We start from the raw sequence: 12,362 nt of genomic DNA, 5'->3' as shown, positions 1-12,362 counted from the left end.
AGTCTAACACATTTTGCTGATGGTTTCCTCAAAAATCTTACCAATAAAGCTGCCAGGATTATCAGACCACTGAATTTTGTGAAGTAATATTATAGAGAAAGTTCCCAATGTGGGACTTTTTAAAGTGTTCTCTGATCTCACCCATTTCGCTGGCATTCAAAGAGAGAAAATTCAGTGCTCAATGGCTAATAGTCAAGTATAAACTATCTAAAGATTCAAATGCAGCAGGCCTCTGAATATAAGTCACTGGAGAACAATAATGGCAAAACAATGTTCCTGTCATATCTAGCTAAGCAGGCCTCCCACTGGCTACTAACTCTGGAAATCAGAATACTGGACACATTAAGCCATAATTCTAATCTAGTAGATCCCTTCTTCGGGTTTTGCAATTTTAATTAGCTGTATTTTCTTGCTTCATTTTGGTCTCCCATGTAGGAACTCCAGAGCCATGTGATGCCTTAAAGACTAACACATTTCTTATACCACAGCGTTTTTGTGGACTCCGGTCACCTGTTTAGATACCTGAAAACTGAAATTTGTTACTCCTATCTATTCCTTATGGTTGCTGTGTTATTATGGACAAAATCTGCAAATCTACTATGTAAAATCGGTCCAACATCAACAAATTAAGCTTTTTTGTAGTATAAGTAACAACAGCTCTTGTGGCACCTTTAAGTTTATATGCCATATGTAAAATGGGTTGGAGTCCACTAACGCTTAAGACCAGCAAAATGTGTGCTTTTAAGGTGCTTGCTGTTATTGTTGCATTTGACTTAATAAAGCTGCACTTGCAAGGAACCTTTGTAGTTGGGAGATGTGGAAAGTTTTGAACTCACTGCTTACAAATTGCTTCCCTCTGTAACCATGTCTCTGTGTACCGGCCAATTTCGGATAATATTTCATATTATCTGGTAAAGCAAGTTCTAGTACATGACCACTTATGCAGATTAAGCATGTTTTGTATTTAAGGTACCACAGGATTACTCACTGGTGAGTTCTCGTACATATCTTTAAGTAAGAAAGCTACTGTCTAAGCTTTTAAGTGATGTTAAAAAATGACCATGGCCATGCTATTTTTTTTAATGTAAAGTTGGCATTGTAGGAATGGATCTTATAGGGCACAGCATTTATTTAATGAATTTTTCTACTCTTTCCCCACTCGCACATATCTACACTGAACCCTTAAGTCAATTTCAAACTAGTGCTGAAGAAAGTATTTTTGCTGTGCTGATGATTTCATAGGATATCTTATACTGGAGGCCTGGATGATGATTACACAAACTACAGAGCACTGGTGTACATTAAAGGATTTCTTTCCTTAGCCTTTGTAGGCATTTGTTTTCTGGCCACTGCAGTTTAAAGCTTGCTTAGAACTGCATTAAGCTTTTAGTGCAGATGGGGCCTTTAGAGAAGGAAGTTGGTAGCATAAGCTTATGCTATTAACCTCATTCTACCAGTTAGTCTTTAAGATGCTACAAGATCCCTTTGTATACTGATATTCCAGACTTTTAATTCTTTCCTCACTGGCGCAGGAATAGGGCAGATGAATGGTGAGCAAAGGAAGATGTCCGCTGCTAGATGTCTAAAGCTCAAATACCTGGTGTCCCAGGGCAATGAGGAGAGACCCATGGAGCTGAGGCACAATGAAAGAAGTGGCATGGCAAAGGCAACCAACCATCTCACCTTTCCCATATTGTCTTGGCTCCACAGTTCACCATCCCAGAAGCCAAGCATTTAATGAATGGGTGGTTTGAAGCAGGCAGCTTTCTTTCCTTAACATGGCAATTTTCCACTATCGCCAGCCTTTTCTTCTTGCCATCTTTGCCATCAGCATATCTACACTAGTGGAGTCAATAGGTTCTTAAACCTAGTTGGCAGAGTTGCTTTGGCATGATAATAGCTGCACAACTGGCAAAAATGCAATCCAGACTGTTTTGCAGATCTTCATGCTAGAAAATGGAATTCTGTATTTCATACAACTTGTCATAAAGCCACAAATGTCATGCTAGAAACAAAAGCTGGTACCCTTCCATATTTGTCCTCAGCCCCAAATGTGTTGATAAGTTAATAGCACTGATATTTGTAACAGTATTAGGGGACATTGTGGTGTTATTTTTCTTGGCTATGGGGAACCCAATGGAATGTTTTAAAATTCCTCCTTTAAACTTGCACTGAAATTCTTGGGGACTTTTTTCTCATGGATAATGGTACTGAAAGTGGACTATAAAAGTGTTAATAGGCTGAAAAACCTTTAAAATAGGAGTGGTACATCAAGAAATACATAATTCCTGGAAGTGTCAAAGAACTATATACACATTGGCAGTTAAATTATGGCAGTCGGCTCAACAATGACCCAAATATCTGGGGACAGTAAAATTGCTCTTTGTCATCAGAACATCGTTAAAGAATTATGGGTTTACCTTTCCAGGTCTCTTTGGTTACTTTGCTAGCTGGCACTTGTTGAGTAGTTACCTTCAAAGCCACACCCAGCTGAGCTGCTCCACTACCTATGTATGGTCAAAAATCAAGTTACCTTCCGGGCGGCTCATGTCAGCACTAGATACACCCAGCAAAGTACATGACCCGCCCAGTAACTCTTTGTTTGGTAACTATTGATACAAAGGTACATATCTGATAGCAGTAAACAAAAAATATGTGCTGACATTACACCTGTCGGTGTGTACAAATAAGGGAGAGGAAATCTTTGACCCTTATTTATCCAACCCATTGTATAAGGATCCCGGGATATGAAATCCAAACAACGATAACTGTATCCTAGATCAGGCATGGGCAAACTTTGGCTCTCTGGTTGTTTTGGATTTCAACTCCCACAATTACTAACAGCTGGCTGTTAGGAATTCTGGGAGTTGAAGTCCAAAACACCTGGAGGAGCGAAGTTTGCCCATGCCTGTCATAGATTATACAATCCAAACCTAGAAACTTTATTGGAGTAATCTTGGATACTCCAAATAGTCAGAAAATATTTCCAGCTTCTAATGACTTTGGCTGCCATCCTGCCTTCTCTTGTAGTTGCAGAACAGGAAGAAATTCAGCAGGTGAAGCTGAAAGTTCCCCTCAGAGGGTGCATATACACAGTATAATGCAGATTGACACAGTTTTAACTACTATCGTTATGTGTTATGGAATCATGGGAGTTGCAGTTCGGTAAGGCACCAGTACTTGTTGGCAAACGTTAAAGACCTTCAGAAACCACAACTCTCTTGATTCCATGGCATTGGGACACGGCAATTAAATAATGGCAAATGGCATTGTGTCTACAATGTAGATGCACTTTAAACTAGCATGCCATGGGAGTGGATTTTGTGTGTGTGTGTGTGGCATTATGCATAAATGACATGGATTGTTCCCTGATGGCAAAGTTTTTAAAGACATAGATTTGACATGACTTGAAATCACTTTTAAGTAATTCCATTGTGTGTAAATTATGTCATAGTTCAATGACAGCAAACTTTTGAATCCACATTTTGTTTCAGCAGAACACATTATTTCCCTCTAGGTTTTTGTAGCAGCCTGATAAATAGAAATCTCAGAAGATAAAGATAGCTACTGCTCCACTTCCACCAAAGGAAGAATTCACCTTGCTGAATTTCTATTGGCCATAGAATGCACTGAGAACATCACTCCTCCCCAACAAAAGGTGGAAACCGTAATGTATTAGTATAGACTTGTTCACCAAGTCTATACTATATTGTAGAATTCATGCAGTTTGACACCACTTTAACTGCCAGGGTTCAATGCTATGGGATCATGAGTCTGTAAGTTTACCAGATTCTTAGCCTTCTCTGCGAAAGAGTGCTGGTGCCTCACCAAACTATAAATCCCGGGATTGCATAGCATTGAGCAAGTGAGTTAAAGTGGTGTCAAACTGCAGTAATTCTACAATCTAGACCAGTAGTTCTCAAGCTGTGGGTCCCTAGGTGTTTTGGCCTACAACTCCCAGAAATTCCAGCCAGTTTACCAGCTGTTAGGAAATCTGGGAATTGAAGGTCAAATCATCTGGGGACCCACAGCTTGAGAACCACAGTTCTAGATCCACCCCAAGATTACATATACTTTTTACTGCTTTTTTCTTTGGAAATATTTATTCTCAAGAATAAGGTTTTAATTGTTCAATATGCAATGACTGCCTTTTTTCTTGCCATTTTTGATTTAACACAATTTAATATAAAACAGGACTGAAAATTAACTTTAAAATTACAAAATCACAATCTTTTATGTATTCCACATGGAGATAATTAGGAACACAGGAAACAGAGATCACGTTTGACCACTATTCTATGTATCTAGCTCAATACCAAATTATGTGACGTATTTGTGAAAAGTTAAAGAGTGAAATAGCTTACATTTCTCAGTGCTGAACCTGGGTTTTCTGGGGGCAACTCCCACCAACTTCAGCATCACTTCTTCTTTACTAAAAGTAGTTACAATCCAGTCTTACCCACAGAAACCAGATTTAATCCAACAACCTTCCAGCCCTAAAGTGTGCAGTTTCATACTTAAGTCTACATCCACTTGCTAGTTTTACCTAAAAGAGACCCATTTAGGTAATATTTATGCAAGTGTATAGTTACCATTAATCAGTTCAACAGATTTGATTCTAGCTGGAAGCAGTAACTTGCAATTTTAGATTTATTTAAAGGATTTCCCTTATTGGAAACACTGGGAATTGCTTAACTGTGTGTGTGTATACCTTCAAGTCCCCTACTGACATACTGTGAATAAGGATTTTTTAGGTTAGGAATACTCACAGGTATACATACAATATGAGGTGAGGAGGGCTTATTGCTTAGTAAGTGTACATAATATATCCCTACAAGGACTTATAAAGGTAAGTGAGCTAATACTTATATTGTACTGTGCAGTAAAACAAATGGGACATATTGCCTGATGCTATGTTTACTGAGGAATAAGTACCACGAGATTGTAATGGTGAGACTGCAACGTGGACATATACATAGGTATATCTCACTCATTTTAGTGGAATTTAGAATTGCGATATATATATTTTATTCTTGCCCAGCTTCACAACTCCTGAAAAAGAAAGAATTGCTATTATAAATGCTTATGTATTTTATACCCAGGATTTCAAAAGTGTTGTCTCAACTCAAGTTACATTTGCTGTACTGCTGTCATTTATTGAGAAGTTAAATTTATCCTTTTTAAAAAAAAAAAATAGACTAAAAGAGGGAAGAGGAACTCAAGCATATTGAAAGAGTAATAGAATGATTTTATTGGACAACAGGCATAGTTGTAAATACTCATGAACAGATTTCATCTTTTATCAAAGAGTTAACAAAAAATACTAAAGGTGACAAATTCTGCATGTGAAGATTCCCTTTTTGAACATTTCCCCCTATCTTTAGGCATGTAATTGCTTAACAGAATTTCTAAAATAGGAAATAACCAATTATATTTTATAGAAGTCATCACAAAGGGATGTGGATAGACAGGAATCCCATTCTCTTTTCCCACTTTTCTTCACTTCTGTGAAAACTATGTTAGTAGCTCCTTGTAAAACAGGCCATGGGGGCTCATTTACACATCCTCTTGTATTCCAGTGATAGAGGACACACAGTACTCTAAAGACCAATAGCTTTATTATAATAGGAGCACAGAACTCTCTTCTTCTTTTAAAAAAGGATTACACTGCTGTTACATACTAACCCAGTGTGGAATTTACAGAAGAACTCAATCCCCCTCCCCCACTTATAGCATTAGTGAAGTTTTAACAGCTAACCATAAGTTGATTCTGCATATGCCTGACAGTGCAATGTTACACGTGTCTACTCAGAGGTAAACCCTACTTTGTTCAATGAGACTTACACCTAGGTAAGTATATATAGTGTTGTAGCCTTAATGGCACTAATAAAAGAAAGTGGGCAAAGTATTATTTTCTTAAATACGACCTACCCTTTCTTCATTTCTTCATCAGAATAAAACATAAAAAATTATATACTTTATTACAAATGGAAAAAACTCAAGGTTGCTAAAAAATTCTCTTATTTACAAACAATATTGGGTTTGAACCCACATGAACATAAAAATAACTTACAAAGTCATGAAGTAGTTTTACTTGATATTTATCAGCTGTCATAAAATAAAAAAGTATCTGTACATACACAACTGGACTCTAAGGCAGGCAGTATAGTTCAGCTTCAGTCATTAGCCTCCCACAAACTCCCTCCCCACTTATTTTTTTAAATGAGTTCTAAGAGAAAGCAATCTACAGTATCTACTGCAGTTTAATCTTTAATACTGAATGATGATTGAATGTTAGGTCCATGCAGGTCTTGGTCAATGTTAAAAAGTAAGAAAGAAAAAGCTAACACCAGGCTTCTGTAGCCTTGTCTGAGCAGAAACAGCACTTCGGAGAGCTGTACTTCCAACTGACATGCCACCACCTCAGACAGAAAGGCACCCCAGTCTCTTTCTCTCCATGCATGCTTTGGAAGTGGTGTTGGTAGCTGTGGAAGCACTCTCTGGAACAATGCCTTTCTGGCTTTTCTTCCTGCCCCGCAACCCAGGTGAGCTTCCCAACTCCCACCTCTCTTTCTTTTTGCTTAATTTCACCCCAACACAGTTTGCTTCCCACACTTTTCAAAAAGTTTGCAACTGCTGTGTGAGCATGAGCTGGCACCCACTGTTGACGTGATTCATGACCTTCTGTTTCAGCTGCGCAACCTGCTCTCGCAGCATGTTGGCCGTGGACGCAAGTTCCGAGTTCTGGGCTTTCAAAGTTTTCACTTTGTCTTCCAACCTGGCAATCCGCTCCAACTTTCTTTTCCGGCACTTGGAGGCGGCAATGCGGTTTCTCATGCGCTTCCTCTCCGCCTTGATCCTCTCCTGGGACTCCATGTCAATTGGTGACAGGGGAGGAGTCTCCCCAGGCATTTCTGGGACAGTCTGAGGCTCTTCTTTCAGAGCCTGGAGGCGGGGATGCTGCACCGGCATTGGAGGGTTCAGATGATGTTGCGGAGGGTAGCCCAGGTTGCTGGCGGGATAGTTAGGTGCCGTGCTGAGGGTGCTGGGGTTGAAATTGCTGAGGTTGGCATAGACAGGAGGCTCGCTGTGCAAGCTGGCACTGAAGCCATTGTTCCCAGCCATGGAAGAGACTGGGGCCATGCCAGAGTTGGCCGGCTGGGCAGCAGAGGTAACACTTGGCATGGTGTTTTGATTGTGTAGCTCTGCGAGAGCCCTGACAAAGCCTTCCGCAAACCCTTCTTGTTCGTCGGTGACATTTTTGGGGCACAGGAACTGGGTCGGGGTGGGAGTGGTGGTGATCAGCCCATTGCCAGACTGGATGATCAGCCTCTCAAGCTCAGGAGAAGCCAGCTTGAGGAGGCCCACGTCGGGAGAGGTCAGGAGGTCGGCGTTCTTGTTCCTCAGGTGTGGCTTGAGGTTGCTGGACGGGTCGGCCAGATTGAGCGTCATGCTCTGCTTCAGGACTTTGGGGTTGTTGTATCCATAAGTGCCACTTTCTGGCTGGACGAAGGTGGCGTTGATGGCATCGTCGTAGAATGTAGGTTCCATCTTTGCAGTCATAGAACAAAGTCCACAAGTTTGCTCCCCTCCAGTCGAGAAACAAACTAAGCAGCTATTTCAGACAGGTTTTTTCCCCAAGTTTACCAGAGTCTTTCAACAACAAAATATTAAGGTGGGAAAACTCGAAGAAGCAACTGAAATGCAGGAGGAAACAATGATCAAAGTCTTACTTTTTCACCACAAGGCATTGACTTGTCCGTGACTTTCCTCTGGAGAGTAAGAAGAGGCTGGTATCTCCAAAAACCTTCCTCAAGTACGAAATCCAGGCGTAAAGAGACTGCAAGTCCAGCACAACTTCTTTCTCTCGAAGTAGAAAGGCTCCCCTCCCCCGCCGTCCCTAGTGGGAGTGTCCTGCGCCGAGTTGTTCACACACACACTTGTTGGAGCCTTCCTTCTTTCTCAGGAGCGGCTCTGGGGGGTGATGAAGTTTTCTAAATGGGAGAAGAGGAAAAGTCTCGCTCCCAGAGTCCAGTCGGGAAAGAGAGAGGCGTCACGACCCGTTCTCTCCTCCCAATCCCCGCTGATATAAAATGGAGGGCACCCCAATAGTTCAGGGCTCTCTGAAGAGATCCACTTGTTGCCTTCCCCCTTGAAGGGCTGCCTCAGCGTCGGCTTCCTCTCACAAAGCGGCTTCGTGGCCCCAAAAGCGAGCCAGGCTCCTTCTATTCGGCGCTCGGTCCTCTTTCTGGTGCTGCTTCTCTCTCTCTCTCCTGCCGCTTTCGCTCGCGCTCCCTTCAACTCTGAGCTCTTTCCCAGCGTGGAGTCCCAACACTTATCAGCGAGCAGTAACTCTCTAAAAATAGCCCATGATGTCACCCCGCGGCCTTCCCATTGGCTGCTTCCACCGCCTCGCGGGGAAGGGGGCGGGGCCAGGCCTGCCGCCGGCCTGTGCCTGGTTTGCAAAGCAAAGGCGCCCATCTCCATGGCCACCCCACCCGCTCGGCTAGAAGCTTCGCCGCCGCCAGCCCCTCCCCTTCTTTTGGCGCTCGCGGGGCATTGTGGGATGAGGTAATGCCTCGGCTGCCGTTTGCAGCGGGGCATTGTGGGATGACGTATTGTTTTTGAATCTCGGGTTACCCGCTTAAGGAGCTCCGGCGGGGTTGGCAGGGAGCGGAGGGGAAGATGCGCGCGCATGCGCACACGCGCCAGGCGCGGAGGAGGGGAGGGGCGTGTCGTAACATAACTAGGGAGATACCAAGTGGTGAACGGAGATGGGGGGGGGGAGTGGAAGGATCCACGTTGCGTTCCAAAGAGAGACCTGTAACTATTATTCCGCAAATGGATGTACAAGTTTAGCCTCTGTTTTCGCCAAATGATTGGGACCATTTTGGACTGCTCTTGCCACCAATTTTGGAATATTTCCATATATATCATGTGTGTTCTTGTTAAAACTTATGTGTGTTCTTGTGTGTGCGTTCTTGTTAAAACTTGAATTCTTTAAACTTGGGTCATATATATATATATACACATATACATACACACACACAAACTTGATATCTGTATATATATTTGTGTGCATGTGTGTATATATATATATATATATATATATATATAAATAATATTATTGCTGAATCTTGAATTCTTATTTAAACTTGGGAAATATATACAAACTTGGTGTCTATGAAATATATATACTGTATATATATATATATATATATTCTTATTTAAACTTGAATTCCTCTTTAAACTTGGGTCATATATTTACAAACATAGTATCTATGAAACTTGGGTACCTTTATATATGTGTGTGTGTGTGTTGTCGTCGAAGGCTTTCATGCCAGAATCACTGGGCTGCTGTGAGTCTTCCGAGCTGTATGGCCATGTTCCAGAAGCATTCTTTCCTGATGTCTCACCCGCATCTATGGCAGGCATCTTCAGAGGTTGTGAAGTCTGTTGGAAACTAGGCAAGTGGGGTTTATATATGAAAATGGGAATTCCAGACATGAAGGAATCAGGGCCAGCTAACACCTCCCAAGAAAGGATTCCCTCAGGCAGGAATCAGCCAGTCCTTGAAGCTGAAAGGCTTCTCAATGCTAATCAAGGTGATTAATTTCAACACTCACACTTGCCTCCAACAGACAAGAGTTCTTTCTACTACCCTGGACCTTCCACAGATATATAAACCTCACCTGAAAAGTTTTCCAACAGACATCGCACCAAAACATCATGTTATACAACAAATTTGACAGAAAAAGTAGTTCAATACGCAGTAATGCTATGTTGTAATTACTGTATTAAGAATTTATCACCAAAATATCATGATATATTGAAAACATTGACTACAAAAATGGCTTGGATAATCCAGAGGCTTGGATAAGCGAGGCTTAGATAAGTGAGACTCTACTGTAATTACTGTGTTTATGAATTCGGCACCAAAATATCACGATGTATTGAAAACCTTGACTACAAAAATGCGTTAGATAATCCAGAATGTTGGATAAGCGAGTGTTGGATAAGTGAAACGCTACTGTATATACAGTAGAGTCTCACTTATCCAACACTCGCTTATCCAACGTTCTGGATTATCCATGGTATTTTTGTAGTCAATGTTTTCAATACATCGTGATATTTTGGTGCTAAATTTGTAAATACAGTAATTACTACATAGCATTACTGCATATGGAACTACTTTTTCTGTCAAATTTGTTGTGTAACATGTTTTGGTGCTTAATTTGTAAAATCATAACCTAATTTGATGTTTAATAGACTTCTCCTTAATCTCTCCTTGTTATCCAACGTTTTTGCTTATTCAACATTCTGCTGGCCCGTTTATGTTGGATAAGTGAGACTCTACTGCATATATTCTTGTTTAAATTCTTGTTTTAACTTGGATCCCATAGTGTGTTGTGTGTATGTGTATATATGTGTGTGTGTGTATCCATATATATTGTTTAAACTTGAATTCTTGTTTGAACTTGGGTCCCATAGTGTGTGCTGTATGTGTATGTGTACACACACAACACAATATGGGAACAAAGTTCAAACAAGAATTTATAGACACCAAGTTTGTGTTCATTAAAGCATCAGACAGCAAAGGTCCCACTGTCATAGCTCCCTATGGGGACAATTTCGGATTTTGGACGCATTTCGGGATCCCGGGACCGTTGCCTTATTCCGGGAACAACGCTGCCGCGGATCCGGAGGGAGGGAGAGAAGAGCCTGCGATGGGCTGACTTTCACGTGATGATCCTTCCCTCTTCCGTCAGAGCTTCCTTCCACGCAAGAAAAAGGAAGGCGGAGGGGGAGAGACAGAAAGAAGAGCTTGGCAACCATCCGATGGTGGGCTTTAAATATGCGCGCATCTTCTTACTTGGAAGTCCTTGGATTTAATGTCTCTGTTCCCGCGAAACTCCCGGAGACTTGCTTTCCCCGTAAACGGGGGGTCGTGAGGTGCATCTAGGCCAGGCCTGGGCAAAGTTGGGCCTTCCCTCCAGCGGTTTTGGACTTCGACTACCGCCATTCCTCACAGCCTCGGGCCCTTTCCTTTTCCCCCTCAGCCGCTTAAGCGGCTGAGGGGGAAAAGGAAAGGGCCCGAGGCTGTGAGGAATGGCGGTAGTCGAAGTCCAAAATCTCTGAAGGGAAGGCCCAACTTTGCCCAGGCCTGATCTACGCCATAGAATTCCCTCCTACGCTTAAAACTCGTCACGTTTTGGCCGAGGGCCTGTTAAACGCTTGGCGCGGGTTTCTTTCTTTCTTCCAGCGCGGTGGAGTTTTCCTTCTCGGTCCGAAGGCGAAATAGGAGGAGGTGGAGAGGAGCTCCCTTCCTTCCCGCGTGATTTGGGGAGGAGGAGGAGGAGGGTCGGGTTTCCTCGGAGTCTCTCAGCCGCCTCCGCTGTGCCTTTCTATGGGCAAAAGGGCGAGGGCGGGAACGGACCGTCCCTAAAGCCGCCCTCCTTTAACGCTTTGGTGGGGGAGCCCGAACTGAAACCCAACCCAGCTCAGGTTCTTCGTTGTCATTTTGCCTTTCTCCCGAGGCCGAGAGAGTGTGACTTGCCCAAGGCCACCCAGTGGGATTGTATGGACTCGAACCTCGACTCCAAATTTGACCACTTGAATACCAACTTAATGAGGACGCATTCAAAAGACACCCAACTAGTCTTAAGGACTAGGTTGCTGGGAGATTTCCGGGCTGTATGGCCGTGTTCCAGAAGCATTCCCTCCTGACGTTTCGCCCACATCTATGGCAGGCATCCTCAGAGGTTGTGAGGTCTGTTGGAAACTAGGCAAGTGGGGTTTCTATATCTTTGGAAGGTCCAGGGTGGGAGAAAAAACTTGTCTACCTGAGGCTACTGTGAACAGGGTTGTTGTTTGTTTTCCGGGCTGTATGGCCATGTTCCAGCAGTATTCTCTCCTGACGTTTCGCCCACATCTATGGCAGCCATCCTCAGAGGTGTGAGATATATTGGAAAAACTAAGCCATGTAGGTTTATATATCTGTGGAATGTCCAGGGTGGGAGAAAGAACGCTTGACTGTTGGAGGTCAGTGTGAATGTTGAAATTAATCACCTTGATTAGCATTAATGGCAATGCCAGCTTCATGTCCTGTCTTCTTTCTCCCTGGGGGAATCCTTTGTTCAGAGGTGTTGTTTCTTGTCTGGAATTCCCCTGTTTTCTGAGTGTTGTTCTTTATTTACTGTCCAGATTTTAAACTTTTTTAAATACTGGTAACCAGGTTTTGTTAATTTTCATTGTTTGTTCCTTTCTGTTGGGCCAGGTAACACCTCCCAACAAAGGATTCCCCCAGGCAGGAAACAGCCAAGCTTTGAAGCAGCCGGGCCATTCAATGCTAATCAAGCTGG

The 12,362-nt window shown here is 42.7% G+C and overlaps 1 protein-coding gene across 1 annotated transcript; it reads right to left on the bottom strand.

Moving 5' to 3' along the window:
- Nucleotides 1–5,227: 5,227 nt before the first annotated feature.
- jun (Jun proto-oncogene, AP-1 transcription factor subunit) lies at nt 5,228–8,306 on the bottom strand. Its single transcript, XM_008109375.3, has one exon. The coding sequence runs from the start codon at nt 7,561–7,563 to the stop codon at nt 6,619–6,621; it is 945 nt and encodes a 314-aa protein (XP_008107582.1). The 5' UTR covers nt 7,564–8,306; the 3' UTR covers nt 5,228–6,618.
- Nucleotides 8,307–12,362: the final 4,056 nt, after the last annotated feature.

This window comes from Anolis carolinensis, chromosome 4 (genome assembly GCF_035594765.1).
Source record: "Anolis carolinensis isolate JA03-04 chromosome 4, rAnoCar3.1.pri, whole genome shotgun sequence".
NCBI lineage: Eukaryota > Metazoa > Chordata > Lepidosauria > Squamata > Dactyloidae > Anolis > Anolis carolinensis.
The sequence above is the reverse complement of the archived record's forward strand: the minus strand, read 5'-3'. Positions and strand labels throughout refer to the sequence as shown.